This window comes from Ogataea polymorpha, assembly GCF_001664045.1.
Source record: "Ogataea polymorpha strain NCYC 495 leu1.1 chromosome Unknown OGAPOscaffold_1, whole genome shotgun sequence".
In the NCBI taxonomy this organism is placed as follows: Eukaryota; Fungi; Ascomycota; class Pichiomycetes; order Pichiales; family Pichiaceae; genus Ogataea; species Ogataea polymorpha.
In genome coordinates, this window is record NW_017264698.1 from 255,752 (window position 1) to 271,155 (window position 15,404).

General features: G+C 42.0%; 6 protein-coding genes across 6 annotated transcripts in view; 3 read left to right on the plus strand and 3 right to left on the minus strand.

Annotated features, from left to right (window-relative positions):
- Positions 1-74: 74 nt before the first annotated feature.
- On the plus strand, positions 75-7,298 carry OGAPODRAFT_91734 (uncharacterized protein; the record flags this gene model as incomplete). Its single annotated transcript, XM_018357031.1, has 1 exon — positions 75-7,298. One exon carries the CDS (start codon positions 75-77, stop codon positions 7,296-7,298), a length of 7,224 nt encoding a protein of 2,407 aa, XP_018212902.1.
- Positions 7,299-7,300: 2 nt separating this feature from the next.
- Positions 7,301-15,404, minus strand: part of OGAPODRAFT_15092 (uncharacterized protein) — a 100,993-nt gene continuing 92,889 nt past the window's right edge. Inside the window, exon 6 of the mRNA XM_018353489.1 lies at positions 7,301-10,380. Within this exon, the coding sequence (XP_018212903.1) occupies positions 7,326-10,346 (3,021 nt within the window). The 5' untranslated portion in view covers positions 10,347-10,380 and the 3' untranslated portion in view covers positions 7,301-7,325. The remainder of the gene's footprint in view (positions 10,381-15,404) is intronic.
- Positions 10,524-11,796, minus strand: OGAPODRAFT_91737 (uncharacterized protein; the record flags this gene model as incomplete). Its single annotated transcript, XM_018357032.1, has 1 exon — positions 10,524-11,796. One exon carries the CDS (start codon positions 11,794-11,796, stop codon positions 11,341-11,343), a length of 456 nt encoding a protein of 151 aa, XP_018212904.1. The 3' UTR covers positions 10,524-11,340.
- OGAPODRAFT_22563 (uncharacterized protein) lies at positions 10,573-11,278 on the plus strand (the record flags this gene model as incomplete). Its single annotated transcript, XM_018355216.1, has 2 exons — positions 10,573-10,624; positions 10,665-11,278. The coding sequence occupies 2 exons, from the start codon at positions 10,573-10,575 to the stop codon at positions 11,276-11,278; spliced, it is 666 nt and encodes a 221-aa protein (XP_018212905.1).
- Positions 12,030-15,274, plus strand: OGAPODRAFT_15093 (uncharacterized protein). The gene has a single exon (XM_018353490.1). The coding sequence runs from the start codon at positions 12,155-12,157 to the stop codon at positions 13,742-13,744; it is 1,590 nt and encodes a 529-aa protein (XP_018212907.1). The 5' UTR covers positions 12,030-12,154; the 3' UTR covers positions 13,745-15,274.
- On the minus strand, positions 12,030-15,276 carry OGAPODRAFT_96360 (uncharacterized protein; the record flags this gene model as incomplete). Its single annotated transcript, XM_018357894.1, has 1 exon — positions 12,030-15,276. The coding sequence occupies one exon, from the start codon at positions 15,274-15,276 to the stop codon at positions 13,807-13,809; it is 1,470 nt and encodes a 489-aa protein (XP_018212906.1). The 3' UTR covers positions 12,030-13,806.

The window sequence follows — 15,404 nt, forward strand, 5'->3', positions numbered from 1 at the left end:
ATTTTAATTTCTTCATTAAAACGCGTAGCTTATTTTTTTTCTTGGATATCCGTTTACAAAAAGGGATCCATGAAATGTCCCATCAGACTCGACAACTGTCTTCAGTCTTAGATACGCTGCTACGTCAGCAATCGGAGGGTAAGATTCAGGACTCAAATTCGTTAAATGCACTCCTCAATAGCGTTCTGCCGGCATACTCGAAAAGATCTCTATCCCATGAAGAACAAGAGGTGGTGATCAAGATTTTTCAAGCAATCCATTTGCTCACATCAAGAAGTCCATCCTTACTTTTTGAGAACAACAGGTACAAGGCAGTCGTGAATGGTTTCATGTATTTTTACGATGCGCGATACCACGATTCGGAGTTAGCACAGAAGGCGACTGAGTCATTGAAACGGATCATCAACGATCAGTACAGAGGAAGGCTTGCTTCCAGCATGCACTTGGACCTAATAAAGGTAGAACTGATTGAAACACTTAATGACAATTTGAACTACGTGCTTGAGAGCATAACCAACTCGACGGCGTCAAAGCCAGTTGATTTGAACTATATCACCACTACCAACGATTACAGATTCTCCAGATTGAGCATTTCCACACGCATTCTTCAAGTACTTCTTGATGTTTCACTTGAAAATGCTTTGTTACTGCACTCGCAAAACCCGTTCATGATGGAAACGTTTATTGGTCGGCTTTGGTTCTGTATGGATAATGTGGTTGTGAATCTGAAGTTTAGCAGCGATGAATCTGGAGACACATCATATATTCTGTCACAGACCTCAGTGGACATGATCGCTGCTAAGTTTGATGTACTATACGCCACTCTGTTACAATCTACCGGAAGCTACACTTTTGTTGATGAGTGTTTACAACACACTCGTCTGGAACAATTACTGTTCAAGTGTAGGGATTTACTCAATTGGCCTTTACTTTCGCGGTTTCCTAAACTACAGTCGAGTCTTGCTGAAATTTTGATGAAGCTATTTATCAAATGCAAAGAAATGGACACTTTGTGTTATTTCTGGAATAAGCTGGCAATCACTACCGAAAAGTTGGCGTACGTTGACAAGATGCTATCCAATCTTGGCCCTGACTTATTTATTGTGATCAACATACTCCTCATATTGAATGTGAAAGTTGGCAAGATACCCACCATGCGAAGCCGCTCTACATTCGAAGCCCATTATTTGAGGTCTTACGAAATAGCATTCAGACCTTTCTCAAATGAGAAGCTACACCTGCTTCGAAACAAGGTTCTTCTTTGCGCCTTAGAAGATGTACTAGAGCCCGATGTGGATATGTTATTATCATTGACAAACTCCAAGTCAATGGTCAATTTGGTCGATTCGAGTGACCGAAATTTAAAGGGAAAGGAGACACTGGCTTTAGATCACGAAAAAAACCTTGAGATTGTTGATTTGACTTCGAGCTCTTACGTTTCGCAAAGCACCATTTCCGATTCTAAACTAAAGAAATGGATCTCCAAACTTGAGAGCGCCAAAAAAAATGGCCAGTTTGATGCAATTATCAGCACACAGCTGGGAAAAATCTGCATGGTTACTGCGATTGGTAGGTATGCTTGTTTGGTAGCTGAAGACTATGATTTCAAAAGCAAAATATGCCGCAAATGTGATTATGCTCCAGATAAAACCATATATTTGCTTGATTCAGTCGATCCGAAAAGGCCATCTATTGATTCTCGTCCAGAAATCGAATCTGCATTCACCATACTTATTGACACTTTTATTTCAGACCCAGCATCATTGAATGATGAACAGCTGATTGTGTCCATACTCATCGCTCTTCGCCGTATATTTAGCTCGTTCCGTCCACCTTCGCTGAAACATTCTGTCAAACTATGGAGATTTCTTGAGGCTAGCTTTATTAGCGTGGTTCGAGAGATTCGTCTTCTAACTGTTAAAATATTCCCGCTTCTTCTCTTATCCACTGAGGATGATCAATATGAGTCTGATTTTGACATCTTGTTGAAATACTTGAGCATGTTCAAGATATCGAGAAAAACGGCATATCTTTTCGAAGGTATCATCATGTCATGGGGCGAGCTTATAATGATCAGTCATCTCGAGGGAAAGCAATATGTCATGCTTAACCACTTAATACAGTACATGGGCGACAGTGACCAATTTAGATCAAACCTTTCCTTTCACGAATTACGCCTTGTCGCTTCCACCAAAAAACTAACAGCTTGGAAACTGGTTGAGCCTTTCATCCCACTGATAAGCTATGAACTAATCCAAAAAAGGAACACACACCCAAACATGCTCAGAATTTTTTGCGACTGTATCAAGATGGATGTCGATGTATTCCTCAACAGGGTGATGGAATTTACTGTTCCGCTTTTCATTCAATCCTTTTCCGAAGATCACATAGGATTCATTGCTGGACAGGTCGGCAAGACTAGATCGCAACTTGTAACAAGTCACATTGAAAAGGTGCTGGCTATATTGTTGACTGCTGATGAGAATATTGATGCTAGTAAGATCATCAAAATAGTGGCCTTATCAAATCCAAAATATAAAGGAATGAATTTACGAATACTCATCAGCGAGTGCCGCGTCATGGATCTCATCTGGGAGTTGTTGAGTCTCTACAATTCAGAAAAAATGAAACCGCGAATCAGAAATGCCATACTTTATGCATGTATGTCTCGCCACATTGGAGACATGTCTTTGAGCGATGATGATAACTTTCTGAACAAAGAGATGGACTTAATGATTTTGGGTATTGCTCAATCGTTTTCGGCGATCATATATGATCATAGGGGTAGCAGGCCTTACTTGCTTAAAATCCAGGCAATTCGTGCTATCCGTTGCATTGCGGAAATATCAACCAGTTTCCAAACATGCCTCTCTCAAATAATGACCTGCTTGCAAATTGCTCTTGAATCTCCAGAGCTCCAACTAGAAAGTCTGGAGTGCCTGCATGTTCTTGTTTCTAACCTGGACTACTCTCCGTTATCCATCATTGTTGACTTGCTGATCTCCTATCTGATTCAGAAATACAGGTTCTTTAACATCAAATGTAAGAATATTGCACGAAACATTCTTATGACGATTCTGGAAAAGGATCCTAAAGTCATAAAGGAGCATCCTTCTTATATCTATTCTCTCTCATTGATCAGCGATTTTGATAATATTACGAACAAATATGATATCAAGAACCATAATATTCTTGTCGAATTTGATAGGAGATTTCAGGCAGATAACAAGTGGGTCGTGTTACAGGTGCTTGATGACTTCAAGAATTTCCTTGACTCTCATCAACTGGAAATTCACAAAACTTATCTCAACGACTCTCGGTTATTGCCGTTGTTTTCATCTCTTCTAGCACATATTATGGCTGTTTCCAACAAATTCTCTATGACTAACACCGAGATTCCGCGCAAATGTGCTGATGTTCTGGCGTGCTTGGGTGCACTGGATCTCACAAAGGTTGGACATAGTTTTAACAGGGCCTACAAGAGAATAATTCTTGTGTCCAATTTGGGCAATCACAGAGAGATGGCCGAATTCTCTGTGTATTTCTTGAACAATATCCTTGTCAAAGCTTTTGTTGCCTCTACAGATCCCCAAAAACAGCTATTTCTGGCATACTCGATGCAGGAATACTTGAAAATTCTTGACTTCACTCCTGAAAACATTCAAGTCAAGGACGCCCCTGAAAGTCTTGTTTGGGCGAAATTGAACAACCTATCTCAAACAGTTCTTCGTCCCCTACTGGTTTCGCGTTATATGAAAAACTCCTATGGCTATATGGCGCTAACTTATCCTTGCTATAAGAATACCAAAAAACATTCATTCTGGATTCGTGAGTTTACAGAGGACCTGCTTCATAGATCCGAGGATGTTCGAAAGTTACCGAAATATGCCAAGGCTATATTTGCAACTTGTTCCATTATTATCAAAGACCAGGATCTATCCATTGCAGAGTTCTTGCTGCCTTATACAGCCCTCATGATGATTGTGTATGGCGATGATAGGATCAAGGCTGATATCGAAATCGAGATGATGACAGTGCTGAATGAAGATTTGGATCTTCTTTCCAATGATTCGGCCATTGAGAGCCTTAAATCATGTTATAGGACAGTATTTTCCATTGTTGACTACTTTCGAGAGTGGGTTTCTGAAAGGAAAAGAGATAAGAAATACCTTCAAAATAACTATGTGGAAGAACGGAAGAAGATTGAAAGCTTTCTTGCTTTGCTGCCATCTGAACTTTTGGCCAAACGCACAGCCCAGTGCAATTCCTATGAACGCGCAATATTCAACTTGGAGCAGAGTTACGCTCACAACAAAATGGATAAAGATGAATTTTTCACCACGATTCGACACATGTATGCCGAAATAAACGATACGGATGCTTTACAGGGAGTTCTCAAAAAGTTTTCGACGGAAAGTCTGAATGATAAGCTTCTTCAGTTTCAGTATTCTGAGGACTGGAGAGTCACGCAAGAATCTCTAGCTGCACTCACAGAAATTGATTATGGGGACAACAATGATCGGCAACTGGATTCAATTATCTCTTTTCTGAGATGTCTTGATGATCATTGTGAATATGATCAGGTGCTTTCCAAGCTTCGTGAAGTCGAGTCATCAATACAAGAATTCGAGCCTACAAAGGATTGGGTTGTATGCGGATTACAAGCCTCCATCTTCAGCGGTCAGCTCGAGGAACTCAAGAGATGGGTTTCTCATTCACAAGAATTTTCCTCCATAACATCTCCTGGTTCTTCATTGTCTATTTATTATGAGTTTGCTCGAGGCTTAATTACCTTAAGTGAAAACAACTTGCGGGCTTGCGATGAGCATATCTCTAATGCTATCACGCACCTTGGAACTTCATTGTCAGTTTCACGTGAGATATCCCCTTCGAAAATCTCAAGTTACATGGTCATGCTTCATTGCTTGTATGACTTCAGATCACTAGTTTTTGTGGAGAACAAGCAGAGATTACAGAATTGTATGGATTTGCTACAATTAAGGGCTAAGAACTCCACCAAAGATTTTAAAATCAATTGGAAGATTCACTCGCTTCGCCAATCGATAGAGAAATTGCATCCTCAGGCTGTTGTTCGCGCTTTTCTGGGCGATACGATGGTGCAGGGATCTCAATTTCTGCGAGAAGCTGGAAAATACGATCTCGCAACGAAAAGTATTACAAACGCATTATTCATTGGTACCTCGTCGGAATTAATGGTTAACTTGGAATTTGCTAAATTGCTTTGGGCTCAAGGTGACCACAGCCAAGCGCTGAAAATAATCAAAAGCCTGCTAGAAATGGCGAAGCCTCGCAATTCACCGGAGATTCAACTCACATACACGGATTGGCTCGAACAATCGGCTAATGGAAGCTCTGATGAAATTATAAAAGGATACGAGGCTGCTGCTGCTCTGGACCATGTTAGTGGAAAGCCACAATACTACTTAGGCCGTTATTACAACAAACTCCTTGATGCTCAAGCTGTGGAGACCCCAGGATTGAAAAAACCAGAGAAAGATTTTTATGGAGACCTGGAATTCAACATCATAAAAGCATACATTCGATCTGCTGCTTTTTCTAATGATTATGTGTTTGAGGTTCTTCCTAAGGCGGTTACAATTTGGTTAGACTATTTTGCCAAGTATCAGAACGCAAGTGAGCTGACAGGGTACTCCCATGAAACCATATATGCTAGGAGGAGGGATAATTACTCGAGTATTCTCAAATTTGTCAAGGTGGCAGCATCTAAGAACGAGCTACCAATTTACAAGTGGTATACTGTTCTTTCGCAGCTCATCTCTCGGATGGTCCACGGTGACTCCGAAACAGAACTTGTAATCTTGAATGTTATTACCCAATTGGCCAAAGCATATCCAGAGGTTGTCCTATACTCAGTCTATGCACAGGTTCAATCTACTTCACCAGAAAGGGCCCAACGTGGGAAACAGATATGCGAAACACTTCAAAATAACAAGAATGCGACGCTGTCGAAGCAAGTGTACTCAGCATTCCAACTTCTCGAGGCGCTTAAAGGAGTATGTCAAGCAGACATCAGCAGACAGAAAAGAACAAAAATGCACTTGTACTCAGAATTAAGATTTTCATACCCAGAGCACCAGGAGTGCAGAGCGTTGGCAATCCCAATTAGAGTCAACTTCCAGAAACTGCTTGCCACAGGACTGAATAACAATGTGCTGAGAAAGTCAAACAATTACCAAGTCGATAAATTCATTGCGTTTAGAAATTTCGACGCCAAAGTGAGCATCCTATCTTCCATGCAGCGACCTAGAAGGTTGTACATCACGGGTACAGATGGTCGTAGGTACAGTATTCTTTGCAAACCTCATGACGACTTGCGGAAAGACGCCAAACTTATGGAGTTCACAACCGTGATGGAGAGATTGCTGAAGCTTGATGCTGAAGCAGACAAAAGAAATCTCACCATCAAAAACTATGCAGTCGTGCCGTTGAATGAGACAATGGGTCTGATTGAATGGGTTGATAACGTACGGACTATGAGGGATATCATGTTGACTTACCTTCAAAGACAGGGAATAACCGTGGACTTTGGTAAGATTAAGCAGTTATTGAAGGAGGATCTTTCTGTTGGTGAGAAAATGCACAATTTCCAGAAACTGTTGCGCATGTACCAACCAGTGCTCCAAATTTGGTTCCAGGATCAATTTCCTAATCCTGTGAATTGGTATCAATGTCGCAACGATTATGTCAAAACTTGTGCAGTAATGTCAATTGTCGGATACCTGGTGGGAATGGGTGACAGACATGGTGACAACATTATGTTGAGCGAGTTATCGGGTCAAATTCTGCATGTGGATTTCGATTGTTTGTTCGACAAAGGAAAGAAACTTGCCGTTCCAGAGCGTGTACCGTTCCGTCTTACGCAGAACATGACGGCAGCTATGGGGGTTACTGGATATGAAGGGACTTTTAGGAAGACTTGTGAGGTGACAATGAAGATCATTCGACAAAACGAGAATAGCCTTATGAACGTCCTCGAAACCTTCTTATACGATCCAATCATGGACTGGAAGGTGAAACATAAAAAACGCAGGTCCACAGAAGAGACCGATTCAAAGGGCTTGCAACCCCAAGTTGCTATGGATACCATCAGAAGAAAAATCAAAGGAATTCTTGATCCAAAAGATTTGGACACGGGCGCGAAAGACAGCGGAGGGCTGTCAGTTTCGATAGTGGCCCATGTTGACGCAGTGATCCAACAAGCAACGTCCGTGGAAAACCTGTCACAGATGTATATTGGCTGGATGCCATTTTTATGATCGCATAATATACTGATTTAATGTTACTTAATCGCTAAACTCCTCTTCAGAGACGTTGTCACTTTCGGCAATACTTTCTTCGTCATCATCCTCGAAATCGCTCTCATTATCACCTTCTTCTTCTGCACTGTAGTCCTCTTCGGAATCGACATCTTCGTCCTCAGGATTGTCGTCGGAAGGATTAAAGTCAGACTCTTGCTCATCTTCCTCGCTATCATTGTCCGAATCACCACTTCCCGTCAAGAACGACCACCCTCCGTCCACAAAGAATTGGTAAGGATCAGCTTGGATGGTCTTCATAATTGTGGTCCAGTTCAAATTAACAGTACCTTCGCTGTACGGGATATCGACGTCAGTAAGCCAAGCCTTGACATCTTCAAGCAACTCCATTGGGATTGTTGAGATATGAACGACGGGTCTGCTAAAGTCTTTGAAGACGAACACTAGATCGAAATTCTTGAGACCGAATTGAACTCTCTCCAAGTGTGCAATTTCGATCTCCTCTAAAGTGATGACCAAAAACGGTAGATCAATCAGTTGCACTAAACAGTCTCTGGTTGGGAGACACATCACAGCGGATCTCGAAGGTACACCTTGGAACCCAAGCTCTCTGAAAGGAATGTCTAGATCAACCAAACCATTGGATGCATCTGCAATTTGCTCGGCAAACCCTTTAAATTCCTTGTCCAAAGCAGCTTTCCGTCTCCGCTCTTCCTGCTCCTGTTCTAACTCATCTTCGTCTCCATAACGGTACTTTCTCTTTCTGTTACCTGTCTCGTCAACGGTGATATCAGAAGCTTCCCTGTAGAACTGAACATCATAAGTCTTCTTCTTTCCAATCATGATTGGTGTTTTCAAATGACAGTGAATGATGACCAACAATTCTCCTTTACAGGATTGGAAAAACAGATGCTTGATGTTGGAGAAGAGAACATCCACCCTCTGGTCGCTTCTGCCAAGAGATTGGTACCTAATACCATTTTGGTGGATGGTGATGTTTCCAGGCAATCTCTTAGTGTCTGGAGTAGGTCTGACAAAAACGTTATCCAATCTTTTTGGACGATTGACCTCAATCAGAGAAGCTTGAGTCACAACATCCGCCTGCTCTCTCTTCTCTGACTCTCTCTTAACCGCATCCTTCTTCATTTCAGTAATTTTCTTCAGAACTTCGCTCATTCTCTCGTTGTCCTTGGAGCGGAAAGTCAAACTCCTAATGAATTGTTTGTCCTCACCCGGTTCATAAGGAAGCTCCTCTTTTTTTGTGACTGCGACACCTGGAGAGTTGAAATTCAATTTCAAGTGTGTATATTCTCCTTCCTCAGTTTTCAAGCCATTTTTGAAAGCGTTAATGTGGAAAGGCACCGGTCTTCCACAAATAGGAAGTATAATTGTCTGATTCTTAGAATCGATATGGATTTTGAGATCTCTAACATTGCTTGGAATCTGGGACTCACGAACATATGATTCGTACTTTTTGAAAATTACTCTCTTATCAGACCCATCCTGTGCGTCTTCTGGATTGAACCTATCCAAGCCTTCTTTCTGTCTTTTAGCATGCAGCTCCTTTTGAATTTCCTGCTGTATTTGAGTTTGATCTTCATCGGAGTTCTTTTGTTCCGACCTCATTTTCGCCTTGAGCACACGAGTGTTAACGCCATTGTTGTTGATCTTCAAATCAGGCTTTTCGGGCTTTTCAGACTTCACCTTAATATCATCAAGCTCTTTCTTCACTTGGTTGCTTTCGTCGTCATCGAAATAAAATGCAACCTCTTTTCTAAGTTTAGGAGAATCAGTTAGGACGATAGGGTCTTCATCTGTGACTTTCACAGTGTCTGCCAACATGAGTGCGTAGCTTCCAAGCTTCGGATCGGACAAACCGCTGAAACCAACAACCAAGTTGTAGACAGAATTCTCACTCAATGGTCTTTCATTCTTAGCACTAAGAATACCGGTAGAGTCTCTAAAATCAATACCCATCAGGGAGCCCATATTTCTCATGAAATTCTCCACAAGATCTGGCCTTTCGGCCTCAATAAACGCGAGAGTTTTATTGTAAACATCTTTTGCAATTGCTCCACGTTTCATAAGCGAAAGAGCTTTGGCTTGCACTTTGAGCAGGAAGTCGTAGTTGTGCTCCATTTCTTTCGATGGGCCAATAAGGAAAGTACGAGTAACATTAGAACAGTAGCTTCTGTATCTCAAACCAAGCGAAGCCATGATCACAGACCCTCCGAGCTTGTCGTCAGTCGACTCGACCGAGAACTTAAGTTCATACTTCCCATTGCTTTGAATAATAGGCTTGTAGCACCAGTCCAGATTGTTCAGATCGAAGTCAGAACCGAGTTTCTTCATCGATTTGTCCGTCTCCATATTTTTGAAGAATTTAGCATCATCGATCTTATTTTCGATTCGGTCCACCAGCTTGGAGTTGGAAATGTCCAGTTCCTCATCAATGATCTTGCTCATCTCGTCGGAAAAATAACTCATCATATTAGTTGAGGCTCTAGACGCAGTTCTCAAGCATCTTTGTTCATCCTCATCCTTGGATTCAAGTGTAGACGAAACTCCAACAGCGCAATCAACGAGCTCAAAGTCGTTTTTCGCTCCCTCCCAGATCGCGTTCCATTCGTCCATAAATTTACCAGCATACTTGTCCTTCACCAGCACACCAAGCTTCTTACCGCTTTCTTTCATCTCTTGCACAAATTGCTCGAACAATTTCTTGTTGTGCTCGGGGTCTTTGGTACGCGCAAGGATATTCAAATTGACACTGGAGCTTTTCAAGGGCTCCAAATACTTAGATTTTCCAACAGACGTCAACACTGTAACTTTCTTTCCAGTAATGAAGATCAAGGTGGCCGGGAACTCATATCCCAAAAGCCAGGTATGTAGAACGGTCGACTTTTGGTACGGATTGGTATCGTCACTAGATCCAACAGCGATCAGCAAACCAGCAACGGAACCAAATTGAGGTGCATTGGCAATGTTCCTTTGCAAGAGGTGGAGTCTCTTGCGGAACACCGATTGATCAATTTGAACCTCGGACATGGTACAACGAAGAAGAACAAGTTAAGGAAATCGCGTACGGTTTTTTTCCCACGAGAGCAAAAGACGGCGACGCGACGGTTAGGCCCCGGGTAACCTGGTTTTTAATGTTTTCACAGCGGTCAGTAAAAACTGAAACGTAAGAAAAACAAACTAAACGAGGAAAACCTGAAAAGCTAAGTTAACTCAATACAGGTTCAGGTTTTTCAAACACATAATTACTAATATCATGGCGGATACTGCAGAGGATTACTCATACGACTACGAATACCTTTTTAAAAGTGAGTTTCAACAAATTGCTTTCATACTAACTCAAAATAGTTGTTCTCATCGGAGATTCTTCGGTCGGAAAAACCAACCTTTTGTCTAGATTCACAAGAGACGAGTTCAACCCGGACTCCCGGGCCACTATAGGCGTCGAATTTGCCACGAGAACGGTGGAGATCGATGGTAAAAGAGTTAAGGCTCAGATCTGGGATACTGCGGGACAGGAAAGATACAGAGCAATCACTGCTGCGTACTATAGAGGAGCGGTGGGGGCGCTTGTTGTTTATGACATATCCAGCTCGAACTCATACGAATCGGTCTCTAGATGGCTCAGAGAAATGAAAGAACATGCCGACGCAAACATAGTGATAGCTCTTGTTGGCAACAAATCCGATTTGGATCATCTGAGGGCAGTCCCCACTGAAGAAGCTAAAGAATTCGCTGCTGAGAATAATCTGTTATTTACTGAAGCTTCTGCATTGAACGCCGAAAACGTCGAGCTTACCTTCCATCAACTTATCAAAAACATCTACGAAATGGTTTCAAAAAGAAAATTCGATATGGATGGCATGGATTCTTCTGCTAACAAAAACCTTGGAGGACAAACCATTACGCTCACACCCGCTCCTAAGGATCAGAAGATTTCAAAAAATTCTGGCTGTTGCTAAACATAACTCCCTTGATTCTAATATCATGTATATTGATTGACTCGTTAATACCATCATGTTGTTTATTGATCTTTTGTCTCAGGCTCTTTAAAATCTCCATCTTCCTCACCATCATCGTCGTTGAGAGAGGTGTTTTCCTCTTTGCTCAATTGCTCGCTGACTTTGCTGTAGTCGACGACCCTGCCACGAGTTCTTCTTCCAGTGGTGATGATGTTGGCAGTGTCAATCTCCTGCAGGTCATCTTCCTCTTCTTCTTCAGCAACGAGATTGTCATCGTCGACTTCTTCTTCCTCCTCCTCGTCGGAGTCTTTATCATCTGCAGGTGGAACATCGTCGTACTTGCGCCTAGAGTGTTTTCTCTTCTTCTTTTTCTCCTGAGACTCATCCTCATTCTTCCGCTTTGCAGGTTCTTCAGGCTTTTCTTCCTTTCCGGATAACTCTTCCTTTTTATCACCCTCTGTTCTGGCCTCAACCTCTTCCTGACGAGCAGGTTTTTCTTCTTGCAATTGCTCAGACATGAGTATTACTCTCTTATATAAAAGTTTCACTTACAAGGTAGTCTTCATGTAATAGATGACATAATCATAAAAAACGTAACGCCGAGAGGCTTGACTGCGAGAATTCTCGGCCTTGAAGCATCTAGACAGAATAAATTATCCAGGCCCGCGCCTCAGTGGCTCAAAAACTGCTGTGGCTAGAATTTCCATTGGCTTCTTGCGGAGAAAATTTCCTATATCTAGGGGCGAAATCACACTTAGATATTTAAAGCTGTTCATTGATTCTTCTGAAGCAAACCAACTATTAGTATTTGATACCGGAGTCAGTCACATGAGTTGTTAAGCTGATTTATTTGAGAAATATTCATCGAAATCAAAAATGTTGGCTTTAAGAACAAGAAGCTCGAGAATGATGTGTCGTCAGGGCCCTTTGCGTTTTAACTCGTCCAAAAGCCCTGATGGGAAGTCCTCCAATTCCGGCTCATACATTTCTACGAGCGAAATTGATCCTGTGCTGTTGGATAAGCTGTTTCGGAACAATAAGCCCCAGACATCGATCTTACCTCAACACGGTTCATTTGCGCTTCGACAGCGGCTCGCTAACATTCAGCAGAAGGATAAGTTCAAGGTCTTGGATGAAAATTTGTTGAAGTTGCAGTCCACACCGATCAACTTTAATTACTACTTGAGAAATTTAAAAGATTTGAAGAATGCTAATCAGTTACCATATAAATTCGGTGCAAATCAACTGGTTTCTAAGGATTCCGATGTTAATGATTTGTTGCGGAAAGTTGTTTGGGAATTTAACGCACCGATAAGGTATGCCTTTGGGTACGGATCTAAAGTTTTTGATCAAGGTTCAACGAAGTCTTCGAATTCTCAAGTTGACATGATATATGCAGTTTCATATCCTGATCACTGGCACTCGCTGAACATCGCCCAGAATCCTGATCATTATTCCAGCCTGAGACACTTGGGTTCAAGTATAGTATCTCAAATTGGTGAGTTAGGAGCAGGGGTGTATTTCAATCCTTTTGTTAAGCTCAATTTCAAACGAAGCAAGGTAGACACGAATTTCGAGCTCAAGTATGGGGTCACTTCTATGAACACGTTGATCAATGATCTCATAAACTGGGACACCATGTATCTTAGTGGAAGATTGCACAAGCCTGTTGCTGTGGTGAGAAACGCTCCTAAAATTTGTCTATTGAATCAGTATAATCTGACAAATGCTATCAAATTGTCACTGCTCTTGACCAACAAAACTGAGATTTCAGAATACGGACTGTATCATCAAATTGCGGAGCTAAGCTACTTGGGGGATCCAAGGTTAAAGGCAAGGGGCGAGGATGTTCGCAAAGTGGACAAAATTGTTACTAACCAGTTCGAGCAATTCAGAGAAATGTACCTTCCACTTCTCAGAAACTATTTTCCAAAGGTTGTCCAACAAATTACTGCTCCAGAAAGTGCTGAACATCGCTTCAAAGTGAACTTGGACTCGCAAAGCATTGCCGAAATAATCGCTGATTTGCCAAGTACGTTTAGAAGACGTCTATTGTCCAAGTATAGCTCCAAATACGAGTCTAGCCTTGCTTCGGATTTATTTGCAAAAAGAATCATTGCTCCAAATCAACAGCTTGCTGACTTGAAGCCGGTGAAAGCAGCCGCAGAGCTGTCGTTCTTGGATCTTCAGCAGCTTTCCGAAGAGGCGAGCTTGAATCAGATACCAGTAGAGGACTGGAATTATCTCCCAAACACATATAAGGTGAAAAACTCACCATTTATTCGAAACGTTGCGAATGATGATTTGCTCGTCGATTCTCTCAAAGACACAGTTAAGGAGACCGTTCTGAGGCCGGCCTTGATTCAAAGCCTCAAGGGGGTTTTGACAGCAGGAGTGCTCAGATCGTGGAAATATGCCACAGAGAAGAGGAGAAAATTCAATCAGAGTATAAATAATCAATCATAAACAATAAGGTACGATAATATGTACACTCAAATATTACAATGCTCACACGAGAACGCGGACTGTTATACAATCTTGACAACACAACTTGAAGTTCCACTATATCCGACGGATATTTGGGTGCTAGTGGAGTTCCAGTCGATGGTAGATACGAAATTGGAGTTTTCAACCTCACCAGGCTGATAATAGCTCAATTGCTTAAATTTCCTCGTGGCGGTAATAGCCCAGAACATTATGTTACCATCAGAGTCTCCAGTAGCCAGCTTAGTGCTATCAGGAGACAAAGAGGCCACTAATATTGGGGAGCCATTGTCAACTATCCGAGAGTCCAGTACCTTATTCCTGAAAAAGTCCCAAATTTTGAGAGACCCGTCTAGTGAACAGGTGACAACACACCAATTTCCATCTTCCAGTTTGCACCAGCTGACATAAGTGAGAGGTTGCGAATGACCCGTCAACACTTGTAAGGAATTGATGGAGTTTCCTTTCCATATTCTTACCGTTTGGTCGTCGGATGCGGAGCATAAAAGGCGGAGCTCGCTATTGTACATTATAAGAGAGACAGTATCAGTATGTCCCGCGAGGACACCGATCGGTTGGCTATCTCCCAGTTGGTAAACATATAACGAATAATCTAAGCCCGGTAGCACGAACTTGGTATCGTCTATCCAACATGCATCGGTCCCTAAACATTTGTCTGTATTATCTGTTGACAGGTCAGCAATATGCTGAATTGATTGTCCAGTTTGAGAGTCCCACACCACTGCTTTGTTAGTGATATCGAGGGTTAGTAGATATGCGGAATTAGGCGACCATCGTATTGTCAGCACTGGAGAACGATGTAGCGCCATAATAAATCTTATTGAACCATTGGAGTCCCACAGACGAAGCTCTCCATTTTCAGACGCAGTCATTAACGTATTGCCTTTGGGGCTCCAAGAGATAGAGACAGTTTCTTTGCAGGATGGTGGATGTGGAAGCGGTTGCGATTGTGGGATAAGAGCTTTACTAGAGTCATCCCAGGTGAGACTGCATATAATAGAGGTAGAATCTCGCTGTCCCCAAGCCAACATGTTCGGCTGTTGGGGATGCCAGCTGCTCGCCAGACTAGCTGGAAAAACAAAGCTGTTTTTCAGCACCACGGTGAAATCATTATCGTCCTCCATCCTCCCATTCTTCGCGATCAATGGAACTGGTTGTGAAGTATTATTAGCGATCGCTGAGGTAGGCTCAATTCTGCGTTCTTCAACTCCATCAGACGACTGGGATATTGAATTCAAAAGATTGAAATTCATGTTTATGATATCTTCAGAGGCAATCTCACCACCTTTTTGAATCATATCATTCACCTTGTAATACAAAATGCCCTTCTGAACGAGGTCCACCAAACACCCAAGTGGAATTCTATCGCCGTACCTATCGTCGTATTCGTTTATTTTGGTCTCATCTTGCAAAGCATACGCGCTCACTTCCAATCCACCCTCTTGAAGATACCTCCAAATGAGGTAATTCAATTCTGTTGCTGTAAGCGACATTGAACATATACCTGTACAAGTTCTGACAACGACAACAAAATTACCCACTAATTTTTTTTCCAAACTTTAATAAGCTGGCCTTGTTTCTATCTGGCAGAATAATTTATGGGTGATTTAATTTAGCACAA